At 41.9% G+C, this 21,509-nt stretch overlaps 1 protein-coding gene across 1 annotated transcript in view; it reads right to left on the reverse strand.

Annotated features, from left to right (window-relative positions):
- Positions 1 to 362: 362 nt before the first annotated feature.
- TMEM26 (transmembrane protein 26) overlaps positions 363 to 21,509 on the reverse strand; it is a 443,778-nt gene continuing 422,631 nt past the window's right edge. Inside the window, exon 6 of the mRNA XM_078640963.1 lies at positions 363 to 2,087. Within this exon, the coding sequence (XP_078497089.1) occupies positions 1,645 to 2,087 (443 nt within the window). The 3' untranslated portion in view covers positions 363 to 1,644. The remainder of the gene's footprint in view (positions 2,088 to 21,509) is intronic.

Raw genomic sequence — 21,509 nt, forward strand, 5'->3', positions numbered from 1 at the left:
AATGTTTTTTTACCAAGCAGGTTTCTGCTATGCTTCTGTCTAGAGGCTTCTTAGCGCGCTGGAATTCCATCACAAGTCTCCTAGACAAACCCTTTTATTACAACACATATTTTCTAAAAAAAGAATAGCTGTAGACCCACCTGCCTTCCACCCTCATACATCTCCCAGCCACATGTTTGAAACACCTCAAAGGGTAGGGCTAAAATACACTCAGCAGTTAGCAGTGCTATCTAGTGACTCGAGTGCCTTCCTATGCCTCTTGTTGATGTGATATATATTATAAGCGATGGGAGATCTTGGTCATATTAACAGGTCACTGGATGCATGTATATGTGTTTGTATGTTATATTTTGCGTGGAGGAAGAATGCGTTACACTTTTTCACTGCACAAAGCAACATGAATTGCACAGAATGGATTTAAATTCATACATATTCTTTGAACATGATCTCAACTATTAACATACAAATTGTTATACTTTACAAGTTTATTTAGTATAAGATATTTACAAAAAACTATCTATTTTCTTTCTGTGCTATGTCTCATACTATTAAAAGAAATACAACATATTTTGTTCAACTTAGACATACATTTCACACAATACTGAAATGGATTTAACAGCTGAATAGTAAGTTCAACCAAGAGTCAATGAACCTTTCACTAATGTTAAAGTAGTTGTACCTCATTCTGTTTGAATGGCATTTCTACTGTGAACTCTACTATTAGCTAAACATTAGGAAAGATTTATACAAAGGTATTAGGCATGCATGATTGTCCAACAGCACTTTTTGTTCTGAGGTATGTGATTTTCTCAAAATGACCATAATTTACTTTTACAATGTTTTACTTCTATAAGATTGTGCCAAGTAGCAAAATGTTGTTATTGGCACCTTATTTAAGGGGCCAATAAGACCTATGAGTTAGTGTTAAAATAGACGTGAAAGGTATGTCCCACCATTTATCACTCATTCCCATTAAGAGTTGAGCAGAAAGTGGGCTCAATCAAGGCAGTCATCAATAACATGGAGCTCCAGCAGTGGAAGCCCTTACAATGGCGTTTTATCTGCCACAGACTCACCAGGGCATAGTGAAAAAAGCCTCTTATTTTGTAATCAGGTGCAAATATACTGAGACCATTGTGCTTTTTTGCCCAGAATTTACTTCTTAACTACATAACCCTGTTAGAGCTCAGTGTTTGGGCAAAAATGGGTACAAGATATTTTTTAAAACATTTTAGCACAAGGGTTATTTATCAATTGAGCGCCACTTGCACTCCTAGATTTAGAGCTTTATTACCAACTACAAGGTAGAGGTAATATTCGGTAGAAAATGGGAACACATGTATTCCCTTTTTGATCCATTTTAATGCCAAACTTTATTTTAGTCCCCAAAAATTGACGAGCACCCAGTACAAAAAATATTGGTGAGGGGGAGTTTCTTGCTACCAGTTTATCCTGACCCCTAAATGAGGCTCAGTGTGTCCCTGTAGTGTTGTTATTCGGCTTCAAGTACTTCCATATAAATATAACATTTTCTATTTCTGGAAAAGTGAAACAGACTGCCTGCTTTTGAAGATTTGGTTGCTGGAAAATATCCCTTCATACTGAAGCAGACCAAACCAGTTGCTCTTGTTAATGAAGTGTCATTTACAGACTGTCTGTCTTGAGGGGTGGTTGCATAGGTATTGCAACAATTCCTGTGTCGGTCATATTTGTAACATCCTCGCTGATTAGGTGGCTCAGGACACTTGGCACAGGTTCGCACGGACAGGCGCACCCGCCTTCCTTCAGGTAGCAGTTCTTTTCATTCAGACTTTCCTGTTGGCACGGACAAGCTTGGATATCGACACAAAGGACAACTAGGCGGTAAAGAAGCAACATCACAACAAGGATATTCTTGGCAGCGAAAAATACCAGCATCTGAGTTATGACTCTATAATAGATCATCAGTATCAAACGGACTATGAGGAAAGGGCCATCTTGTATAAAAAGGCTGATTCCAATGTTCCAGAGGTCTGCACTGTATCGGGTCAACAGCAAACTGCATCGTCCTTGAGGAGCTGGAGATTGATGGCGATCCACATTTTTCACTGTAAATACAATTGTCAATATTGTTAGTCCAAGGTTATTACAAGCACATTCATTGGGGCACTCGCATTTAACATACACAAAACACTACAATGCACAGTAAATAACTCTTTGTACCAATGCTGCAAAGATTGAGCATTCATCAATAATGGATTCTAAATTAATATAATGTATTACACCGTATGAGTTTAATAGGATTAAAGTGTGTAATTCAGTAATTTTGTAGTCTGTGCAAACAGTATAATTGCAGCTGAATGCAAGTACTTTTATGCTGGTTGCAAGAACTGTGGCCAAGTGTGGCACCAGTTGTTTGGATAAGCAGTTGGTACTGTGCATTTCTGCAACTTGAGATCTCAGTTTTGAATTATGGCATGGTCAACTGATACTATCATATTCCTGTGGTCAATGCACTGAGTGCCTCCAAACTGGATAACAGTGACACCTCATATTTCACGCATACTAATAATACATTTAAGGTAGCAAGCAGAAGAAGCGTATTTAATTATATATGGGTGGCAGGGAATTATGCGGTTCTCTTCTATTAATTGGTACCATCATAGAAAATGAGAATAAAGTGCGAGTTGTCTATGAAGTCACTTAAATGCCTGAGGTGGAAATCTCTAGGTGAGAGACAGCTACCAACCTCCAACTTTAAGCTGTGTATGCCCCCCAGCTCCACAGAGCATGTCCAATGGTGGCTGAACATATGGTCAAGCTTTGCAAGAGGAATACAAAGGATGCCCGTCCTCATCCTGCCTCACTCGTTTGCCTCCCTCCCTGTTCCCATATATTAATAAACTGGATTTCCACCACTTGGTGATGGAAGGTGCAATGCCCTGCTCCATGGCCTCCCAGACTCCACACTGGCCCCTCTTAAAGACATTCTACAGACCATGCCACATCACACCTCAACATTACTAATGTAGCACTTTACAACTTATCGCAGGCCTGCTACTGCAGCCTGTGGTGCAGTTTTAAATTGCCATTTCAACCTGGTAAAATAAACCTTGCCAGGCCTAGGCCTTGCTTTTTAATACCTATAATTCACTCCTAAGGTAGAACCTGGATCGGTAATCTCGGGAAAACACGGCGGCCGCCGGCTAGAGCGGACCGCGCGCACCGTGCAGCCCTCTGAGACCTTGCTGCAGCACCGCAGAAGACGCGCTTATGGAGCTGCTAATCGTCTAACAATTACTGAACAATCAACGGATTAGAGAGGAAAGCGGAAATTACTGTTTACACAGGACGCTTGTGCCACTTTCCTCGTACCTGGGTTTGGTGGATGTGTTTGTCTGTTGACTTCTCCCCGGCACCCGCCCCTCATCCGAGTTGGAGGCGGGCAGCCGTGGAGCTTCGGCGCGGCCGGGCGGCCGCAGCTCGAGGCTTCCTGGGCAAGTTTGCTGACGGCAGAGGAGGCAGCGGCAGCGGCAGCGGCAAAGGAGAGGAGAGAGAGACGATCAACACTGAGCCTCAGCGATCTCGATCAGCTGACGATTCGCCCATACAGACGCCATACGGTGAGGTGGTTTGCACAGAGGAGGTTAGAGGTTCCCGATTAGATAAAGCCAAAGACACCGACTTAAATTGCGACGTGCCAAATCTAAGGGGAATAGTTAGGGATGCAGACCCCAAACAAGAGTCACAAGGAGTAAAACCAGGGGCAGTCATAGAGGAGTTAAACTGGTAAAAAAACTATAGGTCCCAGAGTGCAGCTTGGGGGGAGATTCAGCAAAGGAGCTGGACTACCAGGCAAAAGGAGCAGAATCAAAGAGAGCTGCCTTTATTAAGGGGGCTAAATATATTAAACAGAAAAGGCCCCAAAAAAATAAATGCCAAAAAGCCCCCAAGGGCATTATCCCATCACTGCGGTCATGTTTTAAACCCATACCCCAGGTGCTGGAGATTCCACAAGACATGGCAACATCAAAAACTCGGGGTCTACAACAGGATAATCAGGAGGATATACTAAAAGCCGCTTCTGGGGAGGGACATCCCCCCACCCAGAGTCTGGATGGGACATTATCGCCGGCTCCTTTAGGGAGTCCCGCGCTTGAACCTAGACCCAAGTCAACCTTAGATGCTACCCCGGTGTACCTTTTAACACTCCCAGAGGCTAGTATCACTACTGGGTTACCCAACCCACAGGAACAGGAGCAGCGGGAAGATGAAGTAGGGCACACTGAGTCAACATCAGGAAAGGGAGGTAGACAAGAGGAAGAAGACCAGCGGCAGGAGGGACTAAGAGTGGGCAGCACCCTTGAGGCCCTGGTTGGATCTATAACTGCGATGCGAGAAGAAATAAGACATGACTTTGCTGTTTCTAAAGCTAATCAGAACGAGATAAGGGCGTCCTGCGACATACTGGAAAAGAAAGTCGATGGTCTCTGTGAAAGAACGGAAATATTAGAGAGCTCAGTGGGAGCCCTAGCCTCAAATCTAGAATCTGCAAGATCTAAAATATATACCCTCCAAAGGGATGGAGAGAGCATGCGGGAGCGAATTGAAGTGCTGGAAAACTACTCCAGACGCAACAATATTCGAATTTTGAAGATCCCTGAAGGAAAAGAGGGGGGAGATCTCAAGAGCTTTATAGTAAAGTTATTAAAGGAATCCCTCAACCTGGACGAGACAGTAGAAACCCTTGAAAGAGATATACAGCGAATACACCGCGACCCATTCCGTCTAAACCCAGCAAGAAATAAACCTAGAAAGGTTTTAGTTAACTTTCTGACATACGCACTAAAGGAAAAGGTTCTGAATCTTGCCCCGAAGGCAAAAATAATACAGGGTCCAGATTTTTCTTATGGGGTTTGGTCAGACCTCTCTAAAACCACACTTGACAGACAGTGGGAGCTGGGTCAGCGTATGGAAAAGTTTAGATCATTAGGAGCCACTGTTCAGATGAGATTTCCTGCATTCTTAAGGATAATGTACAACAACAAGATGCAAAATATCCGCTCCATACAAGATGCAGATAAGCTACTACAAAGTATACGAGACCATGCTCAGGCCCAGACAGCAAAGTAACCCAGGCTCAGGTGGGGAGAAGTACAATACATCCGCCGTCTGGGAAAAAAAAAAAAAAAATAAGAGAGAAAGGGTGTAAAAAAAAAAAAAAAGGGGAGAGGAAAAAAGGGAAGGAAAGGAAGAAAAAAAAAAGAAAAGGAAAAAGGAAATAAATAGAGAGGGAAGGAAAAAGATAAAAAACCTTAACCAAAAAAAAATTAAAAAGAATAATAGGAAAATAAATAAATAAATAAATAAATAAATAAACACAAATAAGCACAAATAAAAACGAGAATTGAAAGGAACAAAAAAAAAATGAAAAATGAAAAAGGCTTCCTTAGGGACAAAAGTCAGAGGCTCTCCGTAAGTTTATACCTTTAAATGGGTTGATAATAACAGCTCCAAATAAAATAAAAAAACCTGCAGTAGAGGTCAAAAGAGCAAAGCTGCAGTGGGCGTAAAGGTGGCCAGACATCAGGCCACAGTAAGTAGGGGGGGGTTTCCCAGTGGGAAGAAGGGGAGAAAAAATAAAAAGTCCTCATAAGCCTAACCATAACTGTATTCTAGCGTGCCCTATTTTTCTAAATTTGACTTACAATAAATCAACATATAGAACTTATCAGTGGAAGAAAAATAACATGAAGGAGGTAGAGGTAGATATAATAAAATGACATCTGTTCAATATATATCTTGGAACGTCAATGGTCTGCGGGTGAGGGGTAGAAGAGAGCGCATTCTACAATACCTGAGAGACTCTCAGGCACAGATCATTGTCCTCCAAGAGTCACACCTACTTAAATCAGAGGCTGAATTAATACTAAAGAAATAGAGATGGATAGATAAATTTTGCTCTACAGATCACAATGGAAACATTAGGGGGATAATTTTTATCTTTAAGAAATCGGTAAAAGCTCAAATCCTAGATTACAAAGAGGACCATACAGGGAGATGGTTAATAGTGAGAGTTTCACTGGAAGGTCAAATTCGTACCCTGGTGGGCTATTATGGCCCCAACTCGGACGATCCATCACATTTAGATGCAGTCAGGAGCCATCTGACATCAGTTCAGGATCCAGTGATCTGGATGGGAGATTTTAATATTGTGCTCAACCCCTAACTAGACAAATCCACAAGCTCTAAAACCTGCAGTTCTACTAAATCAAGGCAAACAATAATGAAACATCTTGGCCTGGCAGACCTGTGGAGAGAGAAAGCTGGCAATAAAATGGGTGTGTCCTTTCGAAATGGCAGGTTTAAGCACAAGTCTAGAATTGACTATGCTTTCTTCAGCTTTTCTTTGAAAGACACTCTGATAACAATAGATTACCTCCCTTCACATCTTTCGGATCACTCGGCATTAACATTCACAATGAGACCAGACAGCAAGACTAAATCAACATCCTGGTCATTTGATCGGACACTCTTGCTTGAGGATGAAGAGGCCAAGTTCTTGGTAGCAGAATCCTCAATACTTTTTTAACTCAATTTAGGCTCCTCAGTTTTGGCGGTAGTTTGGGAAACATTTAAAGCCTTTCTGAGAGGTCAGATCATTAACAGGGCCTCTTATAGGTGTAAAATATATAGAGATAGAGTAGCCACCCTGGACAGGAAATGAAACTATTAGAACAAAAAATTGATACATCCCAGGCAACCTCACAGGAGCAGATAATATTAACAGAAAAGAAGGTACAACTGGAAAATATTCTACAAGAAAGGATAAATAAAAGGTGGGAAGCAAGTAAGATCTCCCAATTTGAATTTGGAGAAGCCGCCGGGAAAGTTTTGGCCTGGAAAATAAAATCTGATCAAGCTCTCAAATATATCAGAGAAATTCAGGTAGAGGGGGAGGCCACAGTAAGATCTTCTAATTTAGATAGAGGTAAAGCCTTCCATGATTTCTTTGAGGTAATCTATAGAGAAGACCTTCCCAACGATCAACATGCTAGGGATAGATGCTCAAAAAAAATCCTGCTCCCTGCCCTTTCAACGGCACAGAATAAAGCCCTGGAGAGCGAGATAACAGAGGAAGAGGTGAGGAAAGCAATACGTGAATCCAAAAAAGGGAAAGCGGCTGGCCCAGATGGTTTCCCAGGGGAGATATATAGAGCCCTGGAAGATGTTATCGCCCCCGTGTTGATTGCATTATTTAATGACATTTTAATAGAAGGAAATCCACCACCAAAAACATGGGGGGAGGCCACAATTGTGCTTATTCCGAAACCAGGCAAATCTCCCCGGGAATGTGGGTCATATCGACCCATATCGCTGCTCAACAACGATTATAAAATCTTTACAACCATAATGTCAACAAGACTGAGTGGCGTAATAGGCAATATAATACATCAAGATCAGAAAGGCTTTATTAAAGGCCGACAATTATCAGAATTAACACACGATCTGATAGGTGCCATAGACATTGCATCAGCCTTCTCTCTACCTTTGGCCACACTCACTCTAGACGCAACCAAGGCGTTTGATAGGGTCAATTGGCCTTACCTCGAGGATGTCCTTAAAAAATGTAATTTTGGAAGTAGATTTTGTAGAGCGATATTCCAACTATACAGTGCCCCCTCGGCTAGGCTACTGGTTAATGGTGTATTGACGGAAGCCTTTCATATCACCAGAGGCACAAGACAGGGCTGTCCGCTCTCCCCACTCCTCTTTAACTTATATATCGAGCCATTCGCCCAGGTTCTGCGGGCAGAGGCTAACATTCCATCATTCAGTTTCGAGGAGTGGGAGAGGCGGGTAGCACTATACGCCGATGATATTTTGATTTTCACATCTGATTCAATAACAACATTTCCTGTAGTTATACAGCGAGCAAAAGAATTTGGGCTTATTTCAGGGTATGACATCAACTCGAGCAAAACTGAAATAATGACATGGAATATCCCAGAACAACATTTGGGAATAAACTTTTCGTCCTCCATGCGGTACCTTGGAATACGAGTCTCCCAAGATGTAGGCAATATTGCTCAAACCAATTTGGATACAATCCACAGAGAGAGTAAAAAGCTGTTGAGATCATGGTCACACCTGCCACTCTCTATAACAGGTCGAGTAAACCTAGTCAAAATGTGCATCCTCCCAAAATTTACCTTTGTATTCTGCGCTATTGCCTCGGCATTTTACCTCAAAACAATTGAAAAAAGCCAACAAGAAATCAACTCCTTAATTTGGAACTATAAATCCACCAGACTTGCCTGGAAAAAGTTGAGGAGGAGAAGAGAGAAGGGAGGCCTCGCTTTGCCTGACCTACTATACTATGCTTGGGCATTCCAGATGACACACTCGAGGATGCTTCTAAAAACACCAACCAATCTTTTGAAAGGATCAATGTATAGAGCCATGTTAATCGGGGCAAACCTATCAGTGGATGGGTTTATGTTCAAATTTGCTAGCCAGAAATTTTTCAAAAAGATCAAACTTAAAATACTACAATCTTGGTCTAAGACGTGGCTTATCATCAGAAAAAGACTGGGGCTGTCTTACTTTTCAAACTTTGCCCCAATTTGTGAATCCCCTGGGCTTCCACTATGTATGAGAGATAGCTTGTCAGCTACACTGGAACATGCAGGGATCATAAGATGGGGTCAATTATTGAAGGAGGGATCATTAATTACATGGGACGAGTTAAACGACCACATCGGTCCCGGACTGTCCAGATTTAAGTACATTCAGCTGGATAGTTGGACAAGAGCCCAGTGTAGAAAAGACAAACATCTTGGGAAAGTAAGCTCTTTAGAACAACAGTTAGTGGAAAAACCAGTGGGAAGAAAGGAGGTAGCTTTTTGGTATTGGCAGATACTTGAAGAAATTGATGGAGACTTTACCCTCCCAGATCAATTATGGGGGTCAGCAACGGGCCTTCATTGTGAGGAGATGTGGCTAAATTCTTTTGCCCTCTTACACAAGATTGTAAAACCATCGTGGCTCAGAAGAAATCATCTATTCTCAGTACACCGCGCATATATCACGCCACTTAAACTTTCCAAATTCCTCCCCGACAAAAAATGTAATAAATGTAATCTTATGGGAGCATCCGATGTCCACGTGTTTATGGAATGTCCTGATATATGTCGGTTTTGGGAAGAAGTGAAGGCCACTCTAAACTCCATCCTGAATACATCACTTCTAATAACACTACCACTTATTATTTTTGGGCTGGAGGACAACATCACAGGTAAAGCAAGGTCATTCCTCTTTTATGCCATTTTGCTGGCAAGAAGGCAAATCTGTATGAATTGGACAGAGAAAACAGCCCCTTCACATTCTGCATGGCTCACATCACTATACGAAACATCTAAAGCAGACCTTAATAGATCATGTAGCAAACGCAATCTGGCATTTTGGGAGGTGCTGTCCGAGTGGAGATAGAACAGAGGCTTTTTTTTTTTTCCCCGGGTCCTATGATTATGCCGTAAACACTCCTTGGAGTGGGTCTAGTCTCGACACGATATTGGTCCTACAGGTTGAAACCAACCTAGATGGAGTCAGCTCAAATTCCTCAAGTTTCTGGGTGTTATCTCCGGCAAAAAATTATTCGAGTCCTGGTATAGGAAGGAGGGCACAAAAAAAAAACACTTTGGATTGGTACCTAAGTGTAGGACTCGCTAGGTGGTTGGTATCTTCCATATTGAGGGTATGGCAAATGAGGACAAAAAAAAAAAAAGGTAGACCCTAACAGCTCCAAGGGCAGTAGACATGGTATTTAAAAAGTGCAGCACGTGGGCTTATGTGTTACATGTACCAGTAGTGAAAAACTCCTAAAGTAATTTGTCATTATTATAAGGCTTATCCCTCCCATAGGATAACATTAAGGGACCTTATTATCCTCAATAACTTAAGCTTGGGAGCAGACAGGAAACTGATGTTTACACAAATGAATTGTAATTTACAATTCTCTTCAAGGGTAAAGCCAGATTTTGACTCACAATTTTGAAAATGGCACTTTTAGAAAGTTTGAAGTACTACAGGATTGGGCACTTAACAACAACCACCATGGGCCTCTGACAAAGTGCCAAAAACTGTAACAGAAGGGGTTGATTTGATTCAAAACATTTTGCTAAAGGACCAGGTAATGAATAAACCTGACCTATGTCTTCATATCACAATTCATTAGATACAATTATTTCACTGTTAACATTTCATCAAAAAGAAGAACACTCTTCTTTAGCATAGATCAAATGTACCACAGAAACCATTACAGTGCATTCATAAACAAAATAATAATACTGGTACAAACTTGGCAGTGCAATATCTTGAAACTGAATGTGATACTTTTTTTAAACATAATTTGAAAACAAAAAATATAGAGCATTTAGAGACACACATCAACTATTCGAACCAGTCCAGTGCTTATAAACCGGAGGGGTATATCATGGCTTCTCGAAGATAGCCTGGCCTTTTCGTATTGACGATTGCGTTCCAACTCTATCTAATATGGATGGATTATTGGTTATATTTTCTGTCTACAATGTCCATATAGATGTGAAGTTAATGGGATTCCCAATGGTTCTGGCCAACGCATTTTGACCCACTGGTGGCTTGGGGTTCTCTTCAGGGCTTTGGGCTGGTGGTGGTTCATGTGTATCTTGTATCTTTAAAAGGGGGACCGCTCCCAACTTAAGTACTGTTAGGCACAAGGAAACCACTTTATTTTCTTTCTTGAATCAATCTCCAAAATGTTCTTTAGTTTACTAAGGTTCACGCATCACTGGTGCCTCCATTTATAAAGTTGCCATTTTCTTGTCTTAACCATTTGTGCCTTCTACTAATATCCCGGGATGAATGACTGTGAATGGCTCTGCTTTTGGGGGTTGTGTATTCCTCAAAGCACTGATACAAAAGGGAACTAGGTATGGGCAGGATAGGTGGCTGAGCTGTGCCCTGTCCCACTTACATTTCAAAGGACTTTGCGGCCTGCACACACACAGGAAAGGTGTCTTTTGTCACCCCAGAGTTCTTTTCAGAACCATATATGGTTTTCAGAACCAGATATGGGGGTAGTATAGGGAATCCCCCACTTCAAAGACTGTCACCAGGTATATAATATTGGACCTCCAGGGACACTCTTCAGATCTCTTCTGGACCTGTGGAAGACTCAAAAGAAGGGCTGCTAGTTTGGCCTGCTGCTGGAAGGACTGCCCTTCTGTAATGCTGCCTGAGGAAGAAAGACTGGACCTGTTCCCTTGAACCCAGGACTAGATTGACTCCAAGGGCTAGCTGACTAGCCTCCTGTTTGACCGTCTGGGACACGACACGCTTCAGAGACTTGTACTGCATCTACCCATCTGACCAGACCCAACTGGACCTGCCTGAACCCTGCTGCTGTCCTCTGCTGGAGTGAGTCTGATCCCCAAGAGGTGCACCCCAGGTCCTTGACCATTGACTGATAGAGCCCACACCTCCTTGTCCAACTCAGAGTTCCATAAAAACTGACACGGCATGATGCCAACACGACGCAGTTCCTTGCATCCCAGCACCTCGCAGCTCCTGAATGGCAGCCTCATCCTGAACGGTTATAGCGTGATACAACACAATGCAGGGCCTTGCATCATAGCACCGCAAAACTCCTGATCAGCGGCCTTATTGGAACTGACTCAGCATGGTGCAGCTCAGAACAGGATCTCGCATAGCAGCACCTCACAGCTCCTGATCAGCGGCCCCATTATAACTGATGCAACGCGACGCAGATCGGTGTCGGACTCTGCGTCTCAGCCCCAAGTACAATCAGGTACACTTTCCAGAGGGCTGAACTCGGACTTGTACCTAGCCCATCCTTTATCGCAGTAGGCTCTAAACTTGTGACTTTGTCTGAATCCGGCGCAACCAGACGAGCACAGTTGCTGCTTATCGCCACTGCTCATATTTAAAACTTTGAGACTCATTACCTCCAGTTCTACTGATTGGATTTATTTCATTTTCATGCAATTTTATTAATTAAACATTACTTTGTTTTTTCTAAATTGATGTGGGATTTTCCTTGGGTGCTGTTTTCACTTTATTACTTTTTGAATACTGCATAAATACTGTACGCATTAGCTCTAAGTTAAGCCTAACTGCTTTGTGACAAGCTACCACAGGGTTAGAAAACAGGTTGATTTAGTGACTCCTGTAGTTCACACTCACAAGGACTGGGGTTATTATTTGAGTGGGGCTTCCACCCTTCTCAATAATCCAATTTCTTACAAATATGTTGAGGGCAGCAATGTTGTTCTCTTCTCAAGTAAACATTGGCCTATATACAAATGTATATCTGGGCATAAACACACATTTAAGACCACAGTCACCATTTCACACTTTCCAGAAACTCAGTAAGTGATTCCTAGGAGGCTTAAAGCTATTTATGGGTGTAGAGCTGACAGAGTGCCATAAACAGAAAGTGGGAGTTCTGTCGAACATTTCTTCCAAGCAGGCCTGGTGTAAATACCTTTCAAGGTTGGAAAAGGAACTTGATCAGCCCAAGATTTGCTGGGGCTATAAGGAAAGACCTTCTACTCAGGGAAATAATTTTCAGTATGGAGGAAAACATTCTTTTTTTAGATTACCTTTGCTATAAAGAACTCAGTGGGAAAAGGATCCTAATGGAAAAATATCTTGACCGTTCATGGATATGCTTGAAAACAGTGCCTGTCACAGCTTTCCTGATGTCATTCTGGGAATGTTTGTAAATTCCCCAAAAACCTAGGAGAGGAATGTTCAGGTTGAAGCAGAGGTGTTACTTTTTTGAGAATTAGGCCTAATTCTATTTTTTAATAGACAAGGACTTAGTTTGGAGGCTTCCCACACCCAGTCATTCAGGAAAGTCTCTTTCTATAAGCAGCGTGGTTTCTTTCAATATATCTAAGATGCTTATCTACCACTATAAACGCCAAATTTGATACACCAATAAGATTCATCCATGCTACCACAACCCTTTGCACAAGATCTTACATGCCCCTTTCTTTTCAAAGACGTTTTGCCACGACTGAGACAGTAAGAAAGTACGAGCATTAGTGTAACTGATACTAACCGGTTATGGTTTGCCTGTACAGACTATTGAGTACAAACATATAAATACTCCTTCTTGGAAGCATCATGCTTTCCATGTTCTGGGGTTAAGGTCAGCAACTGGTATACTTTAAGGGTTGTAGAGAAAACATACATATAGCATGTATTCTGGACTGTACTATTTTTAGTTTGGTTAAAACAATCTACTTATTAAAATGAGTGATAGTAAAATAATTTGTAAGCATTACAAATGATCAGAACTATTTGTTGTTAGTGTTTGTAGTGGGGAATGTCCAACATGATTTTCAGCTCAGAGCACTTCTGTGTCAAGTTATTATTAGTGGCCAGGATCTCTGGTAAGTTCTTGATTTCCACAGCCAACCTTGATGCAATCCTGAGACAGAGACCCTTCCTTTATTTGTAATCTTTGGCAAGTTCTAAAATATTGTCTTACAATTCCATGGCCTATCTTATTTTCTAACCATGCCTTAAAGTTCATTTATTATTTTAACCCTTGTTTCTTTTGACACAGGTTCATCATTATTGTAAAAAATCATACAGTGGCCCTTGATCACTACTTACAAGTTTGCATCACAGTTTGCAGACAGGATATGCTATGTTATGTTATGTTACAGGGATTTGTAAAGCACAGGATGATTCACCCGTGAAAGGGGTTCTCGGCGGTATGGTGTATAAACAGGATGAAGGAGCTAGAGAAAGATTCAGAATAGCTAAGTTTTGAGCAGTTTTTTAAAGTTGGCAAAATCAGAACAGAACCGGATATGTAAAGGTACTCTGTTCTAGTAGAGAGGAGTGAGATAAGAGAAAGATCTCTCACAATATCTGGTCATATGAATGCAGCAGAGGCATGGCAGAGATTGTTCACTGGACCTGAGGTTGCGAATGGGCAGATAGAGCTGCAAGTTCTTTTATAAGTAGAGGTGCTGTTGCCAGACAGAGCCTTGTGAACTAGGCAGAGAAGTTTGAAGTCGGAGAATTTTCTCACCGGCAGCCAGTGGAGAGACTTCAGAGTGGGGTTGGAAGGGGCACGAGGAGGAAGTTTACAGAGCAGACAGGCAGCTGTGTTCTGAACAACCTGAAGTTTAGCCACAGGAGTCTCATTTGATGTTGCCATAGTCTGGGTGGCTAACAATCAGTTTCTGAGTAAGGGTTTTCCTGGATTGGAGGGACAACTATTTAAAAGCCCTCCGGGGCAGTTGGATGATCCAGAAGCAGGCACCGTAAGTGGAGCTAACCTGCTCTCTCAGGGAAGGATTCTCATCAGGATGCCCAGATCTTTCACTAACTTTTTAGGGAGGGGAGCCCAGTTCCATGAGCCACCAGTCATCTGAGCAGTGAACATGGGCCTTACCAAACAAAAGAATGTCAGAATCATCATCCAGGCCGCTATATTCCTCATACAATTGCTAAATCTTATTTTTATAGATTTGGGATTGGGTCCCATAGTGTCGATCAATTGTGTGTCATCTGCGTAAGAGATGCAGGATCTTACCAATCCAGCCAAGGGGGCTATGTAGGTATTTAAAAGTTTAGGGCCCAAAGAGGGGACCCGTGGCGCCCCCTTATCTAGGGTTTTGGTACGGGAGTTAAAGGACTCTAGGTGCACAATTTTGAGTGCAGTTTTGAGTTACTAGGAAAGTGTTTAAACTATCCAAGAGCTTTTCAACCGACACCAATCTCAAGGAGTCTCTGGGTCAAGATAGAGTGTGAGATGGTGCTGCATGCTGCGGATACATCGAGTAAATCTAGCATAACTGTGAGGCCTTCGTCAAAAGAGAGTCTGATGGTTTCTAATACCCCCATCAGCAGAATTTCTGTGCTGTTGAAGGCACGACATCCTGATTGAGAAGAGTTTAAAAAGGAGAGGTTTCACAGAAAAGAAGAAACGTGTTTGTTTACCAAAGTCTCTATTACCTTATTAAGGAATGGAGGCCGCAATATCGGCCTGTAGTCAGATAGCTTGGGAGGATCTGTATTCGTTTTTTAAAAAGATTGGTATGACCTGATTCGCTTTCTAGCTGCGAAGGAAGGGTTTCAATACTAAGAGAGTGGTTAAACAGACATCTCTTCCTAGAAACGTTCATGGAGAAAATTAAAAGTTAATGTGTACGCACATTAACACTGATCTTTACGAAACAAAAGAAGACAGCTGACTATGCAAAGAGCACAAAAGTGCCACAAAAGGAAATGAAAGCACTACCACGCGGAATGAGTATGTGCCGATGACACAAATGGACCCATTCAACCACACAACTGATTCTCATCTCACATAAGCGCCCAATAGTGAAGGGTTTGATAAAATACACGCAGGATAACAGCTATTTTGTCAAACGGGAAACAAATAGAAAAGACACATTTACATGGGAAACCTAGACCATGTAGAACGAGGTGGGGGAACAGAAGGATAACATTTTTCTGGTCAAATGGTTACTAACAGAAATTAGGCAGATCGTACAATCGCTCGAAGGTAATGGATACAAATGGATACAAACGGTGTGCACCAATGTATAAGGCAAAAACATAAATGTCATACAGTGTAAATTCCTGCCTATTTGCTATCTCATAGCTGGACACAAAAAAGGTGGCACCTGGCCGATGGGAGCCCAAAGGCCACATGCAACTTTCTGAACACTGTGGCAAAGTCACCAATATACATTCAGACTGAAGGCCACAGGACAAGGAAGCACGTCATAACACCAAATTTGAAAAACCCTTATGATGATTAAGCAACCAGCACGATATCAGTGCATAGTATACAGAAGGTCACACGCTCTGAGGTGGCTACTACATCCAAAACATTAGATAGGAAATCACAAGAAAAAAAATCACAAGAAATCTACCACACACACACACACACGCATACGTAAAAGAGCATAAGAGATGGCGCTCTGAAAACAGCTGTAGCCAGGGAATGAAGCCACCGAAGAAAAAGAAGCATTGTCAAAGCAAAGAGGACTTACATTGACCGTTAGCCTTTTGGCTGTGTCAATGCTTGTTTCGTTTTTTTCTCATGAGCAATATAAATCTTTATTGTTGGGGAGAGCTTCCAGGTCCTCACCAATAAAAAAAAAAACTTGACTAAAAGCAAAATAAAAGATTTTGGTCTCAAAAAGACCATATTGTAATGGTAATTCTTGACGCTGAAGGGAACTATTTTTTGTGGATGTGCTCTTTGTGCCAAAATCAGAATGCCATCACTCAGAGTGAAGTTAGCCATTGGTTGAAGATAGCTGACCCATTTCCCCATGCTGTATGATGTAGCTGGAGAAAGAAAAATGTGAATGGCACTAGAACAGATCAATAGATGAAGAGACCTAGCTGAAAGCCACTTTAATTAAGTATAAGGATTCTGTGCACTCAATGGTGGTCCGTGCTCCTGTTTTTTGTGGAATTGCAAACGCCGGCTGGCAGAGGGAGTTTGTTGTGACATGTATATATATATATATAGCCAATAAAACGACTTATACACGGACCCTGGAGTGCGAGTATTTTGTGTTCCTAAAAATCAGGATTGGGAACCTCTTCCGACATATATATATATATATATATATATATATATATATATATATATATATATATATATATATATATATTACCTACTGGCGTTCGCCAGTAGGTATATATAGTTAGGATTTTTTCTCTATGGGTTTTTTGAAAATTCTATGTCTAATAACTTTGGCGTTTGTGGACGGAATTGGCTGAAATTTTCAGGAAAATGGCACATTTTGTTTCTGAGCAGCCCTTGAAAATTTGGGGGGGGGGTTCGTCCAGTGGGGGCCGAGAAAAAAGGGGGGTCCCAAAACGTGTTTTTAACATTGAGTTTTCCATAGGGCGGTTGGCCTCACTTTTAGCCCGAACGGCTGAATGGATTTGCACGAAACTTGGCAAAATTGTAGGGACTGGTAGCCCGATGTGCCTTTTGTAGGTCTCAATATATGTGCTCCAGTGGATTTTGAGAAATTAACGTTTAAAAAAAGATATATATCTGTAACAGCGGACCGGGCAGCGCTCTGGTTCGCGGACTTTTCGCGCAACGGAGCTTTGTGAAGCGAAGCTGATTGGTTCTCCGGCGTCTGTCAACATTCCAAACAGTCCGTAGCGGCCGCCATCTTGTCTCTCGGTAGGATCGAGAGACAAGAGGAGGTCAAAACAAAGGGGGAAATAACTATAAGGGGGCATAGTAGATCCTCGCTGACCCCCTAGGTTTGATGTGGAGGTTTTAAAAGGGCCCCGCGGGGCAAAAAAAAAAAATAATAATAATAATTGAACGGCTGAATGGATTTGCACGAAACTTGGCAAAATATTAGGGACTGGTAGCCCGATGTGCCTTTGCTAGGTCTCAATATATGTGCTCCAGTGGATTTTGAGAAATTAACGTTCAAAAAAAGATATATATCTGTAACAGCGCTCCGCTTCGCGTAACGGAGGTTTGCGAAGCTGATTGGTCATTCTGTCACTGGGCTATAGTTGGGCTACATCTGGCTGATATTTGGGCTACATTTGTTTTTTTGTGTGTCTGGCGGCCATCTTTGGGCTACATTGGGCTACATTGGGCTTCATTGGGCTACATTCGGCTAATTAGCAAATAGCTCATCGCAAACTAGGAATGGTAAAGAATCGCTATTTATTCCTTAAAGTTCGCTATTTAGGAAATGCAAAAAACTTTGATGATATATATGGCGGTTCATCTCTAACAAGATAAGAAGCATAGGGATACATTTATGATGACTGGCGCATCACCAGGGATGTGTTAGTCATTCTGTGCCGCTGTTCCGTCACCTATGGTGTGCTGCATTTACAATGCGGCGCATCATGGGGCAAAAACAGCACAGATGCGTGATGTATCTGTGCCGTAAAGGTGGCGCATTGCTGGAGTTGTATCGCAAGTGTGATGAAGCTCCAGCAAGGGTCGGGGGTGCCCCTGTCGCAGGGTTTCTGTTCTCACACAGAACTGTGGACAGAGGATTGGAACCTCGGCGAATTAGGGTGTCCCAAAACTCACGTTAGTAATCAAAAACTCCTTAGCAAGCTAGGTACAGTGTCACATTGGATATAACAAACTCTCAATGTTTAGACAATCCAGAATATGAACTTATAGTACCTCAGGATACGTGGAACTCATGAACAGTCGGTCGTTATAGATTTCTTAGAAACCAGAACATGGAGTTAAGAAGAACAGATGTGTATTTGAAATGTTTATTTACTAATGCCGTCTTCTCAGGCGTAGTACCTTAGATAATAAAAGTACACATATTATCAGTAGCAAAATTACCAGCATAGTTACTAGTACATAAAAAGTGAATGGTGATAGTATGTTAACATGCTGTAAATGAATAAGAGTTAGCAACACTTATAAGCAGCCGCGGGCCGTGGAGGGAGTTACGGTGAGGCAGGGAGGCGGGGAGGGGGAGAAGCAGGGTGGAGAATACAAGTACACATATTATCAGTAGCAAAATTACCAGCATAGTTACTAGTACATAAAAAGCGAATGGTGACAGTATGTTAACATGCTGTAAATGAATAAGAGTTAGCAACACTTATAAGCAGCCGCGGGCCGTGGAGGGAGTTACGGTGGGGCAGGGAGGCGGGGAGGGGGAGGGGCAAGGTAGAGAGGGCTCCACCCTGCTTCTCCCCCTCCCCGCCTCCCTGCCCCATCGTAACTCCCTCCACGGCCCGCGGCTGCTTATATCTCACCCTCCCTAATACACATATTATATTATTTGCTAAGAAGGTCTCTTTGTGTTGGTTTAGGGCGTGCCCATACTTTAGTGTCTTAGATTTGAAGGAATCACATCACCATACACCAGCTCTCTCTTCATGTGAACCGCATCAACTGTTGTGTATGTGTGTTCGGCAAAGCAATATAAAACCCGCCTCATGCCCAGAATTGGCAGAAGTTGCACTTATGTTATGAGTATGAAGTCGTGGAGATCAGACCTCATAACAATTCTGTATCGTGTTGTTCTTGAAACTTTAGCACTCGCTGTACATATATAGTTTAACAAGTAAAGCAGATAGTAGACCAATAACATATTATTCTCATGTAAACCACGATGAACTACTAGGTGGAAAGCTAAAGCAACAACTAAGTGTCGTGTGCAGAAGTTGCAAAAAAGGAAAAATGGCGTTTAAACCGGTAATGAGCCCATGCTAACTTAACACGGTGTAAAGATATCCAGGACCTAGATGACACCTCCTCATGATCCGGAAACGAACTGAATAAGATAATAGAAGTGCCATCTCATGAGAGCAGATTGCAAGTTTATATGTGGACGGTCCGCAAGGTAAAGCATTAAAAACTAGGAAAATGTAATGCTAAAGAAAAATAAAACAGCCAAGTACTTTATCGAGTCTTAAGCCAATAGGCAAGGTCAATAATAAAAACTTGACAAATAAGTCAATGAATTGTCAATGAAATGCTAGTACTCAGCATATCAAACATGAAAAAGGTCTATGACATAACTGTGTATGCAAAATAAGCTGCAACAGCCTCCAATAGGAAGTCACCGTCTTCATCCGAAAACAGTTCAGCCATCCAATTTAAAAGCGGAAAAGAACATACGTGCTCTCCCAGCACCGGATCCTCTATCACCATCAGAGGACAGCTCGGTGGGTTTTCAAGAAAGCTCTCTTCCAAGAAAGACTGTGCTGCCGCCAGTAAATTCCAGGGACCAAGTAGTCCATGCATCAATGCCACAGCCATAATCCTTTCGCCAAGACAAACCAACTCGTGAGTAATGATAGGAGTCATCAGCTGATTAAAGTCGACGTCAGGAGAAACCGGTCCGCAGAGACACAAATCAATGGCCCAATCGAAATCACAGGTCAGGCAGTGAAATACAGGCTGGACACAGGTGAAGTAGGAGAACCGAAAAGATAATCCATATGCCGTGCTTAATATCGCCAACGGCATTGTGCCATAATATTCTAGCATGCGATTGCGGAACAGTGTCAGCAGCTGCAGGGTCGGAGGTTGCATAGGAGGGACATCCATATTTAAAAATGTAAAAAAGCACAAGAGCGTCCGCTGGTAATGCAAGTAAAAATGCCAATCCACGAACCAGAGTGCAGAAAATACAATGAAAGGAAGCAGGGATGACTCCAAAGATTTTCTCAAATGAAGTCACGAGACCACTGGTAACAACTTTAAAAAAGTGCACCAGGGACTTTGTGGAGGATGCGTTAAAGATAGTCGGAAACATGTTGCTGAAATTGAAAGGCAAATGTTAATTGAAAAAGGTTTTGCACCTCTGTATGGGTGTTCGCTATGTGAAGTACGAAAGTTTCACGGGCCGAACTCAAGGCCACCTCTCTCTGAGACAAAAGAGCTCTTATTCTTGCCATGCCGTTGAAACGTGTCTCAAGGTTGGTATTTGTGGCCAGATTGAAAACTCCCTATGTTCATGTGTGGGAGGAAATAGAACATTTCTGCAGCAAATAACCCGTTCACTTACTGTTACGATAAAAGGAATACTTTTAATTAACTCAGAACAATCTTCATTATTGAGCATCAAATAACTACCATTTTCCAACAACTTGAACGTGGGGATGATAGCAGGAACTGGCGTGCCTTGCAACATGCAAGCCATATTTGGTCGGTGTTTGTTGCATGAACCGTGTAACTGTATGTGCCTACACATTAGTGAATGATCTGGCGTCTCAGTGCATTCCTCTCCATTCAGATAAACTTCTTGATCATCTTTGAAACATCTGTATGTGTATGGAAGCGACCAGACCTCATGAAGAAAAGCACTACCTAAAGGTTCATAACGACCTATTGGTATATATTTCATACAATTTGAAAACTTATATAAAGCAAAAGGCAGCGTTATTAAACCGTGGATAAGGCATGTTGCCAAAAAACCCGCAATCCTCTGCTGATGATGTCACTGAGCATGTCATGAATGATGTAATATGTGACATCATCAGCAGTGGATTACGGGTAATGGTATCTCTAGTTTACTCCCTTATAGCTGTCTTTCTTTTAACATAAGTGTCTGTTTCCTTCCCTTATACTTACTGTTTTTGGGTCGCTTCCGGTTCGCGTACCCGCGAGCGAACTGGGAAGCGAACTAAGAGAAATAGAGGTTGGCACAGTTCCAAATATTGTACCAATTTTTTAATAACGGGGAGGTAGTTCTGAAAAGAACTTTTTATTTTATTTTTCTGAACATTTTTTTACTGTTTTTGAATTTTTCGGAACAGTTTTATATTTTTTGGGGTTTTTCTTGGAGGGGGCAATGAAAACGATTCATTGTAAAGGGCTCAACAGGAGCAACAAAACAAAAAAAAGAAGTATTTATTATTTTGGGCGTTTCGGACAAACTTGCATATGATAGTCAATAGCTCTGTTGATCAGAGTGATGCTTTTTTCTCCGTAGGAAATGAATCCATCGCAAAAT

This window comes from Lissotriton helveticus, chromosome 5_1 (assembly GCF_964261635.1).
Source record: "Lissotriton helveticus chromosome 5_1, aLisHel1.1, whole genome shotgun sequence".
Lineage (NCBI taxonomy): Eukaryota > Metazoa > Chordata > Amphibia > Caudata > Salamandridae > Lissotriton > Lissotriton helveticus.